General features: G+C 26.2%; 1 protein-coding gene across 2 annotated transcripts; it reads right to left on the bottom strand.

Moving 5' to 3' along the window:
• Positions 1 to 1,668: 1,668 nt before the first annotated feature.
• LOC126839592 (uncharacterized) lies at positions 1,669 to 6,492 on the bottom strand. Of its 2 annotated transcripts, XM_050574985.1 has the most exons (11): positions 6,391 to 6,492; positions 6,212 to 6,238; positions 5,851 to 5,877; positions 5,376 to 5,417; positions 4,895 to 4,966; positions 4,297 to 4,317; positions 3,157 to 3,174; positions 2,782 to 2,805; positions 2,374 to 2,388; positions 1,883 to 1,901; positions 1,669 to 1,774 (listed from the first exon to the last, which is right to left on the bottom strand). In XM_050574985.1, the coding sequence occupies exons 1-11, from the start codon at positions 6,452 to 6,454 to the stop codon at positions 1,759 to 1,761; spliced, it is 345 nt and encodes a 114-aa protein (XP_050430942.1). In that variant the 5' UTR covers positions 6,455 to 6,492; the 3' UTR covers positions 1,669 to 1,758. The 2 variants fall into 2 exon arrangements, with proteins under 2 accessions (XP_050430942.1, XP_050430943.1); XM_050574986.1 differs by lacking the exon at positions 5,851 to 5,877.
• Positions 6,493 to 22,868: the final 16,376 nt, after the last annotated feature.

The raw sequence follows: 22,868 nt of genomic DNA on the forward strand, positions 1-22,868 counted from the left end.
ATAAATATTATAGACACCCCCGTGGGTTAAATAATAATCATTCTAGGACTGTAATCAATGGGAAAAATAGGTCAACCCAAAATTATTATAATGGAACTAGAAATAGGAAGTTTAAATATAACTGTAATAAGTCTACTTTTAATGCTTTTAACGATCAATCTAGAAAGGGTATTAACAATAGACTGAGACCCAATTATACTAGCAGACCATTTATCTCTAACCAGCAATATAACATAGGGGACTTAGACTATAACCTAGGAACCCAAATTATGTCTAAACTTTAATTCCTCTGTTTTCCTCTGTCCCTTGATGGGAATTCCAAGAGGCAGTATAAGGAAAAGGAAAAATAAATTTCTATTTTTCTATTGTAAAAGTATAATTTTTTGTTTTTTTTGGGGGGAATCATACATATAATTATATTATGCGCGAATATATAAATTATTTACTTCTGTTAGGTAGCGTCTTTAAAAATATAAATATAAATTGTAATTCACATTTCTCACTGTGTGATTACTCGGAATACATCTAGCAAAAAAAAAAAAAAAACACATATTTCCTTGGAGCCAGACAACGGCCTAGCCAACCGTTTTCCCGTGGGGATCCGTCTATTTTAGCTTTATCGACGGCCACTTTGCCTAGTCTAGCCAGCTAGACAAGTAGGTCCGTTACACTGGTTTAGTCTGTACTGTTTTTTACTGTACTGGTTTTTTTAGGATATAATAATAGTACTATACATAAAGAATATTTAACATAAGGCGATTGTAAGCAATTGGTGTGTTTGAGATGGTTCTCACATCATAGTCTTTACCTATGTAGTCAACATGTTGACTATAAAGAACCGTCTATCGTATGATGCCAAAATAATATTTGTCAATAAATATAAGAAAAACTGTAAATATCAGACTCTAATAATTCACATTTTTTCGATACGATTATTACGGCTGTACGATTTTGGGTTTAAAATTTGAAAAAGTTTACTCATCCACCCTAACAATCATAAAAAATACAACACAAAACTACATGATATTTCAATTTTCAACTTAATTCTGCCGTAGTTTTAAGAAAATGGTCGGATCAACTTAAAATGTATTGATATTATAACACGTTTAAGTGGCTCCCAATAGTGATAATAAAACATTGAAAAGAAAAAAAGATTGGCCTATGTTTTACTATGTTTGTTCACTCACTTCGACTACGCAAATATATCATTATTGATATTAATTCGTTTTTATTCGCATTACTTGTGTATCTAAGTCCTACAGTACATAATATACTCAGTGCATTTTGTTATTGTTGTATCGTGCATACTGTTTTCATGTTTCTATAGGACTTTCTGCCTGACTTTCTGACAGAATAATTAATATAAAAGTACATTTACACGTAAACGAGCTGCGCTCTACTTTAAGAATAAAATCTAAAACCTAATGCTGATTTAATGGTATATCATAAAGTATTATGTACAGAGACACTATGTAAATGTTCATGATATCTACTAAAAGGAATTTAATAAATCAAAGCACAATACATTTTTAAAGTTATAAAAATATTTGATTATAATGTGTAAATAATGAAATTATTAAGAACGTTGAACGAAAATACAAATGAATTCAACTTAAATCGTTTACATTTTATTACTTTTATTAATGTTTGAACAAAACAAATCAATGCGTTAGATATGAATACAATAGTTAAAAATACTATAACGTACATTAACACACAAAAACCAAATGTATAATAATTAATAATTTAATCTCTTTTCTATGGGTCCGGCATTCTGTATTTAAAAAATATTAAATAATAACACATAAAAAACAAATGTATAATAAATAATTGTTTATTCAAACCACAAAAAAAAATTAATAAAAGTATACTTAGTACTTACATATTATGAAGCGATTTCTCTGTAAATAAAATATCACATTATCATACTGTCAATGGTTTTAGCAACTCTATTTACCATTTAATTTTATTAACGTACACCCAAAATATTTTTAATTATAATTTACATTATCAAAACTTGAATGGGGTATTTTATTTACACTATTTATACGCCTTGCGGTTACTCCCATTTAGATAGCTTGGCTGGTTTGCCAACGTTTCGAAACACTTGCATGTTCCATCTTCAATCAACTTTAGAAATCCAAATGGGAGTAACCGCAAGGCGTGCAAATAGTGTAAATATAATTTACATGTCTCCAAATAACTTCGGTGACGAAGCTCGGACAATATATTTAAGATAAATCTGTCTTTATATTAATGATTAATCATTTTAAATAGTTAACACCAGCCACCAGAATAAAAACTTAACTATAATGAGACTTTGCCAAATTTGCATTTAATATAAGCGTAGTACAATATTATAAAAAAGCTTACTACAATTCTTGCATTCTGAAACAAAAAATGTTTATTCAATTACTAACTGAGTTATAAAACATCAAAAAATTAGTATACTTAAGTATAATATTGCACATGGATTTAATAACTGAAATATATTTTGGGTAAATTAGGATTGCTTCTAAAGATTTCGGATTTATGTACGTTGTCTTTTTTTAAATACGATTTTTTGGAAATTTATCATTAAAACATTTTTTTTTTATCAAAAATAGTATTACGAGTATATTAGTCAATATCGATTAAAAATATCATAAACACAACTATAGATTACTGAGATGTTTTTTTAATTTAAGTATATGGTCGTTTCAAATTTTAAGTAAAATAATTCAGTACGACGTATATAATATATTAATGTAGAGTATATAAATGAAATATATTAGTTCTTACTTTGGTGGTTTTTATAGTTTTCAGCTAAAATATGAAAAACTATAATATATAAATATTAGGTAAAGTACAAAACATAAATATTAGGTAACTATTATTGTAAAGAAGTATAACTAAAAAAAAAATTAAACCAATGCAGTAAATGCATCACGAACATAAATATATATATATATATATTTATACAAAAATTATATTATATGAATTGTATTTAATAATTAACCGATCGGAATGGAAATATTATCACAACACATCTCCGACTATTCTACATGTTCAATGGAAAATCTCGTTTAACTTTGTATAGTTAGTAAGTTATATTTTATTCACATACTTTTATTAAAAATAAAAGCAACATTTTAATTTCAAAAAATGTTTGATTACCTTTACAATGCTTGCAATCTGAAAAAAATGTGTTTATTTAATAACTCAAAAAAATTAAAATTAAAGGAATTAATTAGTTTACATTTGAAAGGTAAAATTATAGATTTTTTTCTATTCTATCTATTAATTAAAATAACGATGGTTTGGCCTTAATTTAATTGAATTATTTAACTGAATCCATTGTTGCTTGGATAATGGTATAATCTTCTAACCATAGTACTTTTATAGAAAGTTTTATATGTATGAAATTAGGTGATTTTGCCTTTGCTATAGACATAAAATGTTTGGTTAACATTTAATTATACAGGGTAGCCCACAAAGATTTGACAAATGAAGTAACTTTTGTTCTAATGAATATTTTTGAGATTTTTTTTTAAAAAATAATTTTTACTCACTTGCGCTATAAGCACCGTAGTTTTTATTGCACTTACCTGTTTTACTTTTTTTTTTTTTAAACATATTTTTTTTTTTAATAGCCATATATTTTAAAATAATATTTAAAAAAAAATGTGTATTTTTATTCATCCGTTCAAAAGTTATATTCATTTGAAAGTGAGGATGACTGGTGCCGGGAGGCGGAGTGCGGTAGGTAACGCGCGCTGATAAAAATAAATCTACGCGGTTTACTCTACCGCTCTCCACCTCACGTCAGTCATACTCACTTTCAAATGAATATAACTTTTGAACGGATGAATAAAATACACATTTTGTTCACCAATTCTTTTTTAAAAATTATTTTGAACAAAATGGCTATCTTGAAAAAAATAAAAATATGTAATAAGAAAAATAAAAAAACTATTAAAAAAAGTAAAACATTTAAGTGCAATAAAAACTACGGTGCTCATAGCGCAAATGAGTATAAATTATTTTTAAAAAAAAGTCTCAAAAATATTCACTAGAACAAAAGTTATTTCATTCGTCAAATCTTTGTGGGCTATCCTGTACAAACAAAGTTGTAAGCCTAACAATAAATCCTTATTACATCATTTACAGGTTAAGAAATACAAAAAAAAAAATCATTGTATAGTTATTAGATTTTAAAACATATTTACCACTCATAGGTACCCCCCAATTTTAGATAACAACTAATACTTATAATACCTAATCCGTAACATTTACTAAATATACATATATACATACGCATTATTGGCGGTAAAACACCTATAATATAAACAAGTTAAATTGATAAATTAAAAAAACACACAAAAGATATTTGTTTTTTAATATTTTATAATTGCGTATTTGTTGTAAAATAAATTACTATGCACAAAAAATAAACATTTTTGTAAGCTTTTTGCTTTAAGATTATTTTATTCTTTGAATTCTTGACAAGATCTGTTGTGCAATAGACTGCGAAAAAATATTTTTTTCCGTCTCTAATGTTGTCCCACAATAAAATATTTTACTTACTGCTAAAACGTAATGTTTCATAGATTATTATCTAACAGCAATAATGTTTAGAAAAAAAACTAACGTATCAAATATACATTATATATTTTTTTTTATTATGTATGTTCATGCTTTACAAAACTCAATACACAACCTAACATAAACCAATCATAGTTAAAAATCATAATGTAAGAATCATCATTTAATAGCGGCTCTAGGACAACAAACGGATTATATTAATTATGGACATTTATATTTCAGAGTTTCAAACACTCCAAAAATCCAAATTATGCAATTATATAAAAAATAAATAGATATTCGCACAAAAAAACTTCAAAAGCATAAATACCTTGAGGTTGACGATTTTCCATACCCCATACTTTTCCAAAGAGTTCCTTGTATTTGTAACCAGTACTATCTCCTAAATTTAGTAAGTGTTATTAATAAAAAAATAATACACGTTTCAGTCAGTTTCATAAAATAAATGGTTTTCGTACATAATAAAATGAAATAAATAAATTAATAATATAATCATACCTCATCAGCCTTAATTAAATTATCACCATTAACGCATTGTTAAAAAAATAATACAAGTTTATCTGTGAGTTGATGATGAAAACGCTCATTTTAACATTCAAGTAGCCAATCAAACACAAATGATATTAATTATTTAATAAAAATTAACAATAAGTAATTAGCCAACTAAATGAAATTACTGGTACTTTACTACTTATAATTGTTTAAATTGATGAGATTTATTTTTTTTAATGTTTCGACAAGACAAGAGTTTTCTATAATTAAGTAAGCTATAATAGTTACAGTATACATACTGACAGCGTCGCTAATACGTTTTTGTTCTTCTTTTTCGAGTTCTGCATACAAAAAAATTGTATTTATACACAATAAAAGCAAAAGAAGTAGATTACAATATGTTTAAAAACAAACTACAAGATTTGCATTTTCTGGTATAAACCAAACCTTTAATCGAAAACGAAACATGTTTTTTTCATATCACACTAAACGGTACATTTAGTAGAATTTTCCATAGTTAACTTAATACAATGTACAGCATTTAGACAGTGCATTTTCAGTACAACACAGTTGTCTCCACAGTTTATTAATTTTCTCAAAAATCGTTTAAAAAATTACTATTATTATTTTTTAAAATTATGAATAAAAGGTTAAAATGAAATTCGTTTGACGCTTCATAAAAGTGGATTGTTCCAAAGATGTACACTGGCCTTACAAAAATTTAGGAAGCTTCATTGTTATCTTGAATAGGTTAAAACTAAATGTATGAATTACCCTCTTGGTTGGAACTTCCTGGAACGGCTGTAATAAATTTAATATATTGACGCATTTTATCAAAGATTTACACTAAACGGACATTTAGTAGAATTTTCCATAATTAACTTAATACAGTGTACAACATGTAGACAGTGCATTTTCAGTACAACACAGTTGTCTCCACAGTTTATTAATTTTCTCAAAAATCGTTTAAAAAATTACTATTATTATTTTTTAAAATTATGAATAAAAGGTTAAAATGAAATTCGTTTGACGCCTCATAAAAGTAGTTTTGTTTCGAAGATATACACTGGCTTTAAAAAAATTTAGGAAACTTCATTGTTATCTTGAATAGGTTAAAACTAAATGTATGAATTACCCTCTTGGTTGGAACTTCCATTAACGGCTGTAATACATTTAATACATTGACGCATTTTAATCATACAAATTATTTAAATAATTATTACATAGCATATTACAATGATTAAACAATTTGTATATCATTATTTTGTAACATTATAATATAATAAATTGGCAAAACACTAAAATATATGTTACCTGTAATTGCTATTAAGATAATAAGTGAGACGATGGTCATTGTAATGATTTTTTTGGAATCCATCTTTATAAGCGATTATTACAAACTGAAAATTGAACGGCTCAAAGAATGAATAAAAAATATCATATTCTGTGTAATTTATATTCTTACTTTAGCCAAAAACAAACATTTTTTTCTGGGTCAAAAAGTTGGTCGCTTCAAACTATTTACATTAAATGTACATATTTCGCAGATATCCGTAGTTTGGTTAATAGCACAATAACATATTTTGTAAGTCTGTGTAAATATGTTATACTTAAAATACAATATCTAGAAATACGAAAAAACATGTTTTTCTGGGTCAAAAAGTTGTTGGCTACAATATATTTACATTTGTATATTTTTTGCAGATATTTGTAGTTCGGTAAACAGCACAATACTATATTTTAAGTTCATGTAAGTATGTTATACATTAGAAACAATATCTTGAAATAAGAACAAAATAAAATTTGCGTCACTTTAATTTGACCAATTATTTTTTTGTTTTTAGCCGTTGTAGGTAAAATTCTTAGATTTATTTTCTAAATCAATTAAATAAATTTTATTTAAGATTAATAAACACATTTTTTTTTTTAAAATAACTCAATAAAAATTGTCTATAATCCTAAAAATTTGTAACACTTTCATATCCGCCTTATCAACATGTTATCTGTGCGCACTAATTTCTGTTTACTAAAAATAATGGGATCGTAGCATTTAACTAACCCATCAATAGTTTTTTTGTGCCAGTAAAATTTTAAAAGATAACAAAAGATGAAATTAAATTTTCAATCGTATTTATTTACTTTATTGACAGGGATGTCCGGATTTATCAAACATGATATTAGGTCAAATTGATTTTTTATCCTAAATAACAAAACTGTAATTTTTCATACACGTTGTTTAAGAAGGAGATATGTACATGTTTTCTTACAGTTGTTTATTCTTAATAATATATCCAAATTATTTGTCAATTTCAGGTTGAAGTATCCAAGAGGTTGGTAACTACAGACATTGGATTTCAGTCCCATCCATAATATACACCACTTTAGTACTTTTGTAATTTGTACCATAGATATATTATTATTTGGGGGTTTCCGCACAAAATGTAATAAACTATAGGTTGACTTTTTGATCAAGTTATTTATTTTTAAGGACTTAACAAATGCCGTGATCGTGACTCGTGTGCATATTATTTGATTCTCTTCGTAAAATAGTTTAAGAAAATTGATGATTTTATGAATAAATAACTCATTTTAATGTTGGGCTTACAATTCAATAATTTATTTTTCATTTTATATACCTATAAAATAAATAAAAAAACGTAAAATGAAATGTCGACATATTAAAAAGATTTTAGGAGGCAAAACATAGAGTAATAATGTGATAGTGAAATTAATTATGACACTAGTAGAGTGTAAATAAAAAATGTAATTATTGTAAATAGACATCCGAAGGAATAAGGTATAGTGTATAACCTATACTGTGTAGTTATAAACAAAAATAATAAACTTTAATTTTATAGAAGAATTGAGAACATATCAACTAAGCATTAAAAATTATGTACAAATTGATATTAAAAAAATGATAGAATATTAGAATGATATCCCGAAGAGTATTATTGGTCGTACGAAAATATCAATGTTGCTGAGGTTAATATTGATTACATGAGACTAATGCTCTCTTGGATAGGGATAGGTTATGATCAGATAAATAGAATTTCGATCATTTTCCAGAGTAATAAGAGCAAACAATTATATAAATAAGTCTAGGATAAGTAATTAGTTGTTCCCATACGTGTATATTAGAAGAAAACTGTCGTGGAGAATAAATAATTGTAATTTATGGCAATGGATAAGCGCCCTAATAATTATAAAATTATATCCTTTCAGTATATAACCCAGAATGTACTATATATTTTCAACAATTCAGCATTTTCAAGGCTGCTGTAATATTCACAAATAAGAATAATTATCTATTCGAATTGTAACTTATAACGCCCTACATGCTTTTTGCTAAAGCCGGCGTGGAACAATTTTTTTTTAATATTTACAAATTCAAACGAAAAAGAACAATGTTTATACAGTAATTGACCTATAAAAATGTAATAAAACATTAAATCAGAAATTTGGTTTTTGTTCGCTTTAGGTACGTCCAAATGCTTACAATTATTTATTTTTGTCTTCGGAAATATTTTTTTGATAGAATAAATACAAAAACACATTTACAACGTAAACCAGCTGCCGTCTACTTTAAGTTTAGTTTCAAAACCATAAGCTACTGCTAAAAAACAAATAAAGAAATCGATTGTCCCAGCTTTTTTATCAATATATTGACCTAAATTTACATGATTTTCATGTCACCATCAAACTCTATCCATCTAAGTAATTTCTTGTATTTATACATATTTATACTTAATGGATTGAATTTTATCTAATAACATCTGTATTTAGTTGAGTTGTATTTAATATGCGGAGCTGACTAGTATTATAGTGATTTTTAACTATCATAGAAATAGTACAGTAATATCTTTAAAGTCTTATAGAAAAATAATAGGCTAGAATTTAAAAATTGAGTTTTGTTATTGCTGAACTAGTTTTTTAATAACACATTGGCAAATTTTATTACTATACATCCTTCTTTACCGATAGCGAAATAAAATGATTTACAAATATTTTTAATTTCTTTATGGGTTATAGCAGTATAGTATAAAGAATCAAACTTTTCAAGTCGACTAAATAAAATGTATTTAAATCGTTTAAGGTCACCCAATAGTAAACTTATTTCTTACAGTTAAAACAAATATAATTTATAGATAATATACAATTTAATATAACTTTAAAGAGAATACATTGCTATTAAAATTATTATTGAAAAATATGACAAAAAGGTATTTTTTAGTACAACACTTTTGTGTTTTACTTAAAGTGATTTATATGATAAAACACATGACTTGTTGCGTCGTTTTAGTACAATATTTGTGTAGTCAATTTTGAGATTGAAGAATCCGGATGTTGCAGACTACGGAAATTGGGATTTTAAACCCATTTATAATATACACCACTTTAGTAGTGTTTTTATTTTTGTCGTAGATATATTATTATTGTGGCGTTTCCACACAAAATATAATACACTATATTTTGGCATTTTTATCAAGTTATTACCTTTTAAGGGCTTAACAAAAGTAAATAGTTGTTTATTGCTCCGAATATTATTGGTCGTGTACTATATTTTATTTGATTCTTTTCATAATAGAAAACTATTGATTATTTGAATAAACAACTCAATCTAATGCCGGTTAAAAATACAATCATTTTTTTTAGAATGATAGGTATTTTCATAAAAACAAATTAAAAAAAATATATACAGGGTGATTCTAAGTCGAAATTTGTAATACATTATTCTCTATTTAAAAATGTAATACAATATACACGTTAGGTACCCTTTAAGTCTCAAAAGTTGCTATCAAAAAATCTTAGTTGGGGGGGGGGTAAACACAAAAAATTTTTTTAAAAATTTAGAACACATTGTATAAAAACAAAATGAAAAAAAAATTAAATTATTATTTAAACCTATATCGACTGGTTCGTGATAAAAAAATCACTCTGTATGTATGGACATTAAAATAGGTGTAGGGAGGCAAAACCTGATACAAGTGGGCTTACTATAAAATATTTTACGTGCAAGTGCAGTTGGAAAATATCGTTACGATAAATCCATCATGAAGCTATTCTTAGAGGGTAGATACTATTGAGTTGCATATCTAATATTAAAAAGTGCTTATGGTAATAGTATACTAGACTAAAGCTCGTTTAGGGAGAAGAGAGGTCTATGATCACATAGAGGGAGGAGTGTTTTGTGATAAGAGAGATGGCATGACAATACATTCCTAATGTTATGAGAAGAAGCAATTGTATAAATTAGTCTAGAGTAAAAACGTAATTGTTTGAAATTTAATTGTTTCCATACATTTATAGTAGAAGAAAACTGTCGTGGAAAATGTTTAAAATTTGATTTATTGCAATGGCCAGACACCTTCATAAATATAATTTATACGTATAGTATATTACCAAATATATACTATATTTCTTTAATAATTCTAAATTTGATGGCTGCTGCAATATTTATAAAAAAAAAACAACTTGGTTATTATGATTTTAAATGATTATATATTGATCGTAAAGTTGTGGTAACGGCAAACATATTTTTTTTTAATTTACAAATTTTAACGAAAAATAACTGTGGGTATACGAGGACGGCAATCATAAAATTGTGCTCACAAGTTAAAAAAATTAATAAAGCCAACTTTGGCCTACTTAAATTTCGGGATAAATATCCGGATCGAGTTGAAATTTATAAGGAATATATATGTGTTGTATCCCTTAAGTCTACAATACAGCCATTTCCTATTCACCACACCTATTTAGATTATAGACAACGCTTCGATTCGAATCTGTGGATACTATGCTGATTTAAACTGCACTTGATTTAGTCTGTGCTGGTCTTTACTGTACTAGTTTTTTAGGACATAATAATAGTACTATACATATAGCGATTGTTGTAAGAAATTAGTGCGTTTGAAATGGTTGACATGTCATTGTCTTTATATAGTCAATGTGTTGACTAGTCCTATGAGTGATAATAAAATAGTAAATAGAAAAAAATATTGGTCTATGGTTTTTTGGCCAATGTTTTATTAAGTCAGGTCACTCGCTTCGGCTACGGAAATATAATACCATCATTGCTATAAAATTGTTTTTATGCAAATTACATATGTGTCCAAGTCCTAATGTATGTATGTATACCCAGTGTTCTTTGTTATATTTGTAATGTGCACATGGTCTTCATGTTTCTATAGCTTTTTTTGTCTGCGAGAATATCATTCTGATAGAATAAAAATAAAAACAGATTAACACGTAAACGAGCTGTGCTCTACTTTAAGTATAAAATCCAAAAGCTAATGCTAATAATAAATACATGAATTGATTATGATAACCTAAAGTTATCTCTGATATCCTAAATTTTACTCGTTTCATTTAGAAAGTTTCACAATACATTATTCCAATAACCTCCATAATAATAAAAAATATATATTAAATATAAATTAATTATGTTGAAGATAATATCATATAAGCAATAAATTTAAAGAACATTTAAAAAAATTGTTTTGTATGAAGAATTGTTATAATATATTGAATTATTTACAGTGACATAATACGCTATGTAAATGTTCACGATATTTACTAAAGGGAATTTAATATATCAAAGCAAAATACATTTTTATAGTTATAATAATATTTATATTATTATGTGTATTTATTATGTAACTAATTAAATATTACAAATCAATGAAGTTATTAAAAACGTTGATCGGAAATACAAACTAATTAAAATTTAATCGTTTATATTTTATTACTATTATTAATTTTTGAAAACTGAATAATTGTGTAACACTAAAAAGATAATTACAGCTCTTTACAACAACAGTGCCTTAGATATGAATACAGTAGTTAAAAAACTTAAAATAACTATAACATATAATTCTATAGTATGAAAATATTATTTTTCTATCGGAATGAAGATGAATGACGGTTCAGCATTCTGTATTTAAAAAATGTTAAATTATAACACAAAAAAAAACAAATGTATAACAAATAGTTGTTTATTCAAACCACACAAAAAAAAATTAATAAAACTATACTTAGTACTTACATAAATGTCATTTAAGCTCTCTGCCTGAAAATAAAATATCACATTATCATACTATCGATGTTTTAGTTACATTATTTAACATTTAATTTTATTAACGTACACCCGAAAATATTTTTAATTATAATAATTTTATGTCCATAGACTTCAATGATAAAGCTCAGATAATATTTAGGAAATTTAACATAAAACTGCCATTACAATAACTATCAATCATTTTCAACTATTCTCACTAGAAAACCAAAATGCTTAACTGTAATGCGACTTCGTATAATTTGTATTTGATAATGACATATTAAAAATGTTAAAAAAATCTTTCAACTTACTACATTTATCGCAAACTGAAACAAAAAATGTTTTTTTAATTTTATGATTTGGACATTAACTATAATACAATTTTTAACTTTTAGCAAAAATAATTATTTAGTTAAAAAAAGGTATTGGAAGAGAATTTTTTATGTAGCCTTGTGCAAGTAAATAATATACTTGGTTAATAACATAAATTAGAGAAATGAATTCTACTATGTTCAGTTAAGTTAGTATTGATTAAAAATATAATTTAGATAACTAAAATATTATAGATCATTGGATGTTACTTCACAAATAATAAGTTCCACATAAATATTATATTAATTTAAAGCTTACCAATTAAACTAAAAAATTAGCTCTTACTTTTCTGTCCTTCCTTGTTAGGTGCTAAAAAATGAAAAAAATATACTAGGCTAAACTTATAGTAAAGTAGTCTCATCAATTTTAGGAAATTCAAAATTAAATACTAAGATATCTTAAACCAATACAGTAAATCCATTACGAACATAAAAATATATAGTACTTATCCATTGATGTACAATATTTTTATTATATTAACAATGCTATTTAGTCATTAACGGATTTGAATGGAACAAAATATATCACATCGCATATCTCATATATGTTAAATGGAAAACCTCATTTTAACTTTTAACTGTTAATTAATATTATTTCATTTACATATATTTTATATAAAGAATTAAAGTACCATTTAAATTTAACATATTCGTTCCTTTACAATTAATTACCTTTACAATACTGGCACTCTGAAAAAAATACGCTTATTTTAAGACCAAATCTGGGATAACCTTATTGTTTATTTCGTCAAAATAATTGACCAACTAAAGAAACACAAAGTTGTTTCCTTACTTTTTAATCAAGTTTTTTGTTATTTTTGTTGATTTATTTTTTATTTATAAATTATTTTCTTACTAAATCATTATATTTTATACATTTTACGATACTTAATAATCGTTAACATTCAAATGATTTAGTTTAAATTCGTATAGGATTATAAGCTATTTTAAATCATTTATTTTCATAGTTAGAATTTGTCAACTAACGTTGGTAAAATAAACAATAATTCATAAAGGAATTGTTGTGCACAGTGAAAAATAGTTTTTCTCTACACATAGAATATGTGTAGAGAAAAACGGGCATACATTTTCCATTTAAATAACTGATGAAAAATGAACATCCATAGCTTGTTTTGAAACAGTAAAAAATTCAAAAAAATACTACAATAATCCATACGAAATGATAAAATTAAACCAAATAATATATATTTGTACAAAATATTCGAAAAAGACTATAAAAATATACATACTGGAATCCTTCTTAGGTACTTTCCAATATTTTTTGAGTGGCTGTTCTGTAAAAAGGAAAGGTTGTTACTACAAAATAAAAGATAGTTTAATAAAAAAAATTCTTAAAATACCATTTAAGTATACTTACAGAACCACTGTAAGGCCAAGTAAGGTGTATATAATATATTATAATATGATGTTTTATAGTGACCTTGTATAACATTATTAATGGAATATTATCATCATAGTATCAATGTTTTTAGCTACTCTATTTTCTATTTAATTTATTTTTAACGTACACCCTAAAATATCTTGAATCATAATTTATATGTCTCCAGAAAACATCAATGACAATATTTAAGAAATTTAACATGAATCTATTACGAAAATAGTTATCAATAATTTTCAACAATTCTCAATATAGAAAACCAAATTTTTTAACTATAACATGGATTTTTATACTTTTTATTTCAAAAAGACATATAAAATTAAAAAAGCTTTTAACTTACTACAATTGGTACAAACTGAAACAAAAAAATATTTTTTAAATTAATTTTCTTGGACATTAACTGTAATAAAGGTTTTAATTATTAGATAAATAATTATTTAGTAAAAAAATGGTATTGGAAGAGTGTTTTTTTCTGCAGACCCGTGCAAGTACATATTATATTCAGCTAATAATATAAATTAGAAAAATGATTTCTACTATGTTTAGTTAAGTTAGTATTGATTAAAAATATAATTTAGATAACTAAATCATTATAGATCGTTGTATGTATTTTTTTATAAATAAAAGGATGTGGACGATTAAATATTGCAATTAAAAAAAATAATTATTACATAAATATTGTATTAGTGCAAAGTTTATCGATTAAAATAAATAGCCCTTACGTCTCTCTTCTATCGTGTTAGGTGCTAAAATACGGAAAAAATATATATATTAGGCAAAAGTTACTGTAATGTAATATCATCAAATTAAGAGAAATTAACAACAAAAACAATAAGATGCCTTAAAATAATGCAGTAAATCTATTATGTTCAACGGAAAACCTTATTTAACTATTAATAATTAAAATAAATAACAGTATTTTTTTTTTACATATTTATGTTACAAATAAAAGTAAAATGATTAAAAAACATTATTTAAAAACATTTGCTATTACCTCCGCAAATCTTGCACTCTGGAAAAAGTGATTATTTTATAACTCAAGGGTAATGATCAACTTTGTAAGAAAAAAATTAGAAATGTAGAAAAAAATAGAATAATTTATAAGAAGATAATTATTGATGTACCTATCGGTCGCTCCACAACTGCAAGAAAACCTAAATCAAACAATTATATATTGTATAAAGTTGCAAGAAAAGGTATAATAATGAAACGTTTTTTTATTTTATCTATTGATCAAAACTATGACAAACTTAATAATAATTTCTACAAAAATTGTTGTGCAAAGTGAAAAATAGTTTTTCTTTATCCCTCAAATTTACTTTTTTCTATCAAAACTTAATTAAAATGTATTTAATTGTTTTAGCATGCATCTATTTGTACTGATATAAAATAGACATTTTAAAATCTACGTAGATCTAACAATTTATTGAAACAAAAAACTAATTAAAAGTCATATTGTAAGAATCATCAATTAATATAGGGTCGTGGATACCCTACAGACTGTTTAAATTTCGGACATTTACATTGTAGCATTTTGAGTACTCCAAATTTCATATAAAATGATTTATTTAACAAAAAATAATATATATCGTACGAAAATATCGAAATAGATTACAAAAGTATACATACTGGTATCCGATTTAGTTGTTGCGACTGTCTTTCCTGAATACAGTTAGTGATATTAGTACAAAATAAAAGACATTTAAAACATTTCCGTAAAATACCATATGAGCATAATATAGATGTTTGTAGCAAATTGCTATGCTAACGTGAAATGGACTTCTAAACCATATTCTAAGCAGATAAAGTAGTAATTTATTGTAAACTTTTCGTACTGAAACTATTTCATTTATTTTTTAGACAGGACAGAATTTATTTTTTCTCTATCTCACTTTATGATCAGCAAAAAACTCTGCTGAATTAAACATACATTGTTTTAAAACATTTTAATTTTTTAGCATGTATCTATTTTTATTTATTCATAAAAGGAATTTTAAAAAACATTTATATTACAGCATTTTGAATACTCCAAAATTCCATATAAAATGGTAAAATTTAACAAATAAATAAATATTTATATAAAAAACCGAAAAAGACTACAAAAGCATACACACCGGTATCCGAATCAGATACAATCCGATTTTCAAATGATGGAATCACTGTATATAATAAGTTTTATTAGTACAAAATAAAATACATTTTAAAAATAAATCGTAAAATACCATACAAGTAAACTTACAGGCGTTATCAGTTGATTCAGGCTTAATTCCATCATCTTCTGTAAGACAAAAAAATGTTATTTATGCATAATAATGCGAAATAAATAAAGAATACAAATACCTTATAAAACAGTTTAAATATTAATATAGTTAATAACGTATTAAACTAACAATAAACTACTAGTCGACTAAGAAAGGAAAAATCGACTTAATTTTATACCTACTCTTTGTTGTTTAAATTTATTAGCTTTGTTTTTCTTAAAAAAATCTCGTCTAGACTAGAATTCTCCATAGTTAACATACTACCAAATATTTTATATTTGTACAAAAAATCGAAAAAGGCTCTAAAAGTATACATACCGAACTCCCGATTAGGATTCCAAACATTAATGGATTCCACTCCTGCGTGCAGTAAGTGTTATTAGTACAAAATAAAAGATATTTAAAAAAAAAAACCGTAAAATACCATATAAGTATACTCACTAGTTAGATTAGGTGATTGGCCCTCGTTACTATGATATCCTGCGTACAGAAAATGGTATTTATACATTTAACATAATAAATAACAAAATAAATAAATAAAACAGGCACCTTAGATAATATAATTCAAATATAACACTTAAGGCGTTATTAATTTTAACTTGATGAATTCACATATACTAATCGAGAGTAGATAATTAAAACGCCAGCTTATCATTCACGCTTCAAATCAAAGACAAATATTGATTTAATTAATAACGTGTTAAACTAATAATAAATAATTAGTCAACTGAAAAAAGGAAAAAACAACTTAATTTTTCACTGGCACTTAGTTGTTTAAATTTATAATAGCTTTGTTTTTTGTTTTTAATTCTCCACTAGACTAGAATTCCCCATAAATCATATCATAGTTAACATATTAAAAAAAAGTAATAGAAATTTGTACGAAAATCGAAAAAAGCTAAAAAAGTATACATACTGTGGCTCGGGTCTCTTGTATTCCAAACATTGATGGGTTTCATTCCTGCGTGCGGTAAGTATTATTAGTACAAAATGAAAAATTGTTTTTAAAAAAATTCGTAAAATACCATATAATCAGTATACTTACTGGTTATACAAGAGTCCTCAGATCCTGTATGTAAACATTTTTTATTTATGCATAATAAAGTGAAATAAATAAATAAATAACAAAGGTGTCTTTTATAACTTAATTCAAATATCACAGTTAACGTGTTATCAATTTTAACTTAATGAACTAATACAAATTTATCGGATTGTTGAAGATGAAGATGCTCATTTTATTTCTTACGTCGCATATCAGAATAAACTATTAATATAGTCGATCATGTATTAAACTAACAATAAATCTAGTCAACCGAAAAAAAAGGAAGAATCAACTAAATTTACCACAACACTTAGTTGTTTAAATTTATTAGCTTTGTTTCTTAAAAAGTCCCGATTAGACTAGAATTCTCCATAAATAACTTAACAAATTGTAAGTCATGTTGACAATATGTTTGGAGTACAACGAAGTTTTCTACACAGTTTTTTTAATTTGGCTAAAATACATTTTAATATAATATACCAGTGTAATTTTTATATTTTTAATAGTTATAAGGGAAAACTAACCTAGTTTTCCGTGTCATAACAGTACATTTATTTAATAAACCGACTTTTCTAAACAAATATAAGAAACTACACTGCTATATCGTATATTATTTATACACTACATATTGTGTAACACTCACCGTCCATGGGTTTTCCAACAAAGGCTGCAACAGAAAACATTAACGTATTTTAATCACAAAAAAAGACAATATATCAATACAAATTTTGTAACCCATAAAATGCCGATTATGGAGATCAAAGGAGAGCTGCCAACTATTAAAAACCCATTAAAATTCCAATGTTATCATAGGTGCACAAGCGAATGTATTGACGTGTGTCAGTAATCTACACTTATAAAGTTTGCTACAACGGTATATTTTTATAGATTAAGAGTACCGACAAAAAGTAATTAAAAAAAAATATTTCATTGTTATCACAAAGTGATGACCACAGGGTGACGTCAAATCATTGTTCCGCAGTATATAATTATCATTACCCCCCCCCCCTCACAACCACCCATAACGCAAAAAAATTTACATTGAAAATTTGCAATAACTGTACAATAATACAGTACAGTATATGAAATAGATGATACCGATGGTATACATATAAAAGTTTTTCTGCCGAACATTTTCACGTCTCGTTGAAGTACCAAATAAACTTAGAGTAGTGGTGGAATTATAGATAATGAAATAGTATATTAACAAGCTAGTATCTAAAGTGGCTAGTAAACATATCAAGTTTCTGGCTTATATTTTAGTGTTTTCATAATGGTCTTAAACAATTCATAGGAAACATGACCTGTTAAACTACATTAAATTTATTGTTCAGTTATAATTTGATCGTTGTGAATACAACATATATCCTATTTCTAATGATCTATTATCAGATAACAGCGTAACACTTTTTTCGGTTATGTGCCAGAGCTAATTTTGAAATTAAGAATATTTTATTAAACATTTTGACTGGTCGATAACCGGTTTTGGATTAGTATATTTGTCACTTTCCCTCCAATCTTAACTTTTAAACTACTAAAAATTGTTGTCCAAAATCGGTTATTAACCAGTCAACATTTTTAGAGAAATATTCTTAATTAAAATATAAACGTTACCATTTAAGTTTCAAAAGTTGCCATAAAAAAAACTAGTTTGAGAGGAGGATAGAAACATAATAGTTTGTGGAAAATTGAGATCACATTATGTAAAAAAACGATGAAAAAAAAATCAATTATTAATAAAATCCAGTGAGATATTAAGTGGCCCATGATAAAAAAATCACCCGGTATTAGTTAGACAGAGGTATTTAAAGTATATGTAATTAAAAACCTATTTAGAACAAATTTTCACACTTTCAGTAAATCCTACTGATAAGTTATAATTTTTGACTAACCACCTTTTTTGACCGCACATCAAAAATATGAATTACATATATTAATATGGTATGTTTCTCAAATAGTGTGTTAATAAAATAAAAAAAAGAAAACAAATCTACTGCCTCTATGATGTTTGACCGAGCGTTAGTGACACACATCGGTCGATCCCCAAACATGCATGATTTACAAAAAATTAACTATAATCTGTTTCTTATGTAAGTGTCAAGATCTCTCGTACATATTAATAACAATCTAACAGGCTTGTGTGCCTACATAATATTTGTTGGTAAACAAACAAATAGACATCGGCAGTTGATCACTAAAGAAAAAAGAACATGAATAACCCTGCAATGGAAATTTAGATATTACTCTCTTGTGTTATTCTGTATATATCGGCATCAAACGAGTTTAGTGTTACTCTGGCCTTAAAATACTGTTTTGTATAAACATTTTTATTTTTAGTTGTAATTTGTAAATTAAATAAAAAATTCATTTTTTCTCATTTCCACAATAATGTTGAACAGTGTGAACAATATAAAAACATTTGAATAATGAAATCAAGGTGTCTACCACATATTATGTTAGGCAAATCATGTCACTTTTTATCACTATAGCCTACGTCTATAATATATTGTTATAATGTTGATTTCGGATATTCAAATAGAAAATGAAGGATTGGAAAAAAACCAAACACTAATAATTACCCAACGACATTTCCATGATGATTGCAGCCATAAAAAAAATAGTGATGTTTTTCATCTTGTTATAATGAACGAATGAATGCTTCTAATTCTGAAAAACACCGTTGGGTTGTACAATGGGCAACTTGATGACTTATACAGAAAACTTCATATGACCGTCGTATGCATTATTTAGCAACTTCGTAGAAAGTAGAAACGGTTTGACGCAAATGGCGGTATTGTTTTTGGAAATCGTGTTTTCTTCGAAAATAAAAAAATGACACATGACAGTCAAACACTGACAAAGTAAACAGCTCGTCGGCAATAGGTAACAAAATTCGGTTAACGTTGAGACGGATACTTGCCATTCCGGCAAAGTGATAGGGGCCCCAAAAGGTAAAAAAACACAAATAAAGCAAATATTCTCAGTATTAGAACGGATACGACTAAAGCGCCATTTATTGACGACACAGTGACACCACGACTTAAGTCCAAATATCCCCCCGTTAGAATAAGTAATAATATATTTCAGTAACGCTAATTTTGACATGGTTGGCCAGGTGAAGGCGTGGACGAAAATAAGGGAAGAGAACCAACCCCATCACGAGTATGGTAACCCCTGACCACGCAACCACAGGTCATCGTCTACCACAAAAGGCATGCGAGATATCTTTATGTTTTTCCAAACACAATCATATGATAAGTTTTGTTATTCACTATTCTCAGTATCTTAATATCACTCGATGATATGTATTCTCTGTATGATAATATATAAGTATATTATATTGGAACACTAACAATAATTATAATGGTACGTTTACAATTCAATAAGTTTTGAGGCATCCTAAAAATAGAGATTGATTTGTTGATAATGCATACTTATAATTATTGTAAATGATTAGAATAAAAAAGGTTTCACTCATGAATAATTATTTTTTTTTTATACATCTGTCAATTTTGTTCTTTTTTGCATTTACTTAAATTATATAGCTCTATAATTATCAGTAAAAGGATTCGTTTACCATTTGACAGTTCCTTTTTTAAATAGATCACAATAATGAGGCAATTGTTACTATTATTAAGATTCAACTTTAAACATCTCTGTTGCTCTAATAGGTGAAAATTGAATATTTTGTTCTGATTCAGAATTCTTTTAAAATTATTATTATTGTCTCTTTTTTATGCATTTATTTTATACACATTGATAAAGTACACTGTTAGAATTATACTCATGTTATGTTGGTTGTTCAAATTATGATATAAACATTCAATTGATATGAAAAAAAAACGTTAAGAGACTTATGGATATATATTTTATAATATATAGTAAAGAGATGAATATTTAAACCTTTTAAAGTTACTTATATGTATATATAAGTATATATGATCACTATCAAGTCCTCGTGTGTTTGGGGGTTTTTTAAATTATTTTATTACTTAATTTGTGGTTTTAATATTTTAACTTTAGAAAATCTAGATGTTGTAGGCAATCTATATGGAAATCAATAATTCACGCTAAAAAAAAATCTAATAATTGTCATTAAAGTTGAAACTATAGTTGGTTTTATAATATTCTTTGAAATTGATATACATATATATTTTCTATCATTATTTTTAACTATTTAGTTGAAAAATATTTATTTACCTATCTAAAAATAACATTAATACATGGAATAATTAATAAATGTTTATTGCTGTTAAAATAGTAATAGACAATGATTTATATGATAAACACATGACCTGTTGCGTCGTTTTAGTACAATATTTGTGTAGTCAATTTTAAGATTGAAGAATCCGGATGTTGCAGACTACGGAAATTGGGATTTTAATCCCATTTATAATATACACCACTTTAGTAGTGGTTTTATTTTTGCCGTAGATATATTACCATACTGGCTTTTCCACACAAAATATAATACACAATATTTTGGCATTTTTATCAAGTTATTACCTTTTAAGGACTTAAAAAAGTAAATAGTTGTTTATTGCTCCGAATATTATTGGTCGTGTACTATATTTTATTTGATTCTTTTCATAATAGAAAACTATTGATTATTTGAATAAACAACTCAATCTAATTCCGGACTAAAAATACAATAATTTTAGCTTCGATACAATGCGAGAAGGTATTGATTTTACTCTGATGTGGGCTTTTTTTTTCGCTGTATACACTGTAACTTTTTTAATATTGGACCAATTCCTTCGAATAGGAACTCTATAAATCACAAATTTCATCTAGTTGGTACTTGGGGGGGGGGGGGGGTAATAGTTTAAAAAGTTTACTTCTTCACAGTCGAAATTTAAAAAAAAAAAAAAAAAACCGTACGAGTTTTTAAGTTAAAACTTTTACTGGCTATAATTTCGAGAAAAAAAGTTGGATTAAGTTAAATTTTTAAGGAATATTTATTTGGTATTTCCGCTCACGTCAGTTGTGTCAAATTTAAATTAAACCCAACTACAAACATGGTGTACCAGATGTGAGAAACCAACAGACGCTAAAAACTGTCGGTTGGTAACGTGGATCCGTGTTAGATTAGGAGTTAGGACCCAATGGTCGGTATCATATTATTGTGTTTATTACATGATATCACAGACGACTAAACCGTGTATGTGATTAGAGTAGATACACAATTTATTAGGAAAAAAACCGATCCGTCTCCTTATTATTCTGATACAGCAAAACCACCGTCGTTATTTTATCGCCCGCTGCAGACCGTACCGAAGGTCAACTATAAGTACATTATGTCCAACTACCTGCAAATTATAAAGAGGACTGTTGTTTATTGGATCCAGATTAAGTGTTGGTTTTTATGCAGTCTACCGCCCCAAAATGTATTTTATATTACACAATTTTTTTTAAAGGAACACTAATGTTTTGCATATTGTCGTACTGTTATTCATAGAGATTCACGCTTTAAATTATCCAATAGTAGATAATCTGCTTCGTGCTAATTTTTATTTTTTAGTTTATCAACTTGTAGCTCTAATTTTGTATAAAATATTTCATTATTTTATTACTATGTTCAAAATAAGATATATTTTAATAATAATTAAAAGTCATAAATGATAATACTTTATTTTATGACTAGATCAAATCTCGTCAACAT

This window comes from Adelges cooleyi, unplaced genomic scaffold (assembly GCF_023614345.1).
Source record: "Adelges cooleyi isolate 19-005CV unplaced genomic scaffold, UGA_ACOO_1.1 ACOO_flye_CR_arks_rails_tigmint_CR_PRNA_306, whole genome shotgun sequence".
In the NCBI taxonomy this organism is placed as follows: Eukaryota; Metazoa; Arthropoda; class Insecta; order Hemiptera; family Adelgidae; genus Adelges; species Adelges cooleyi.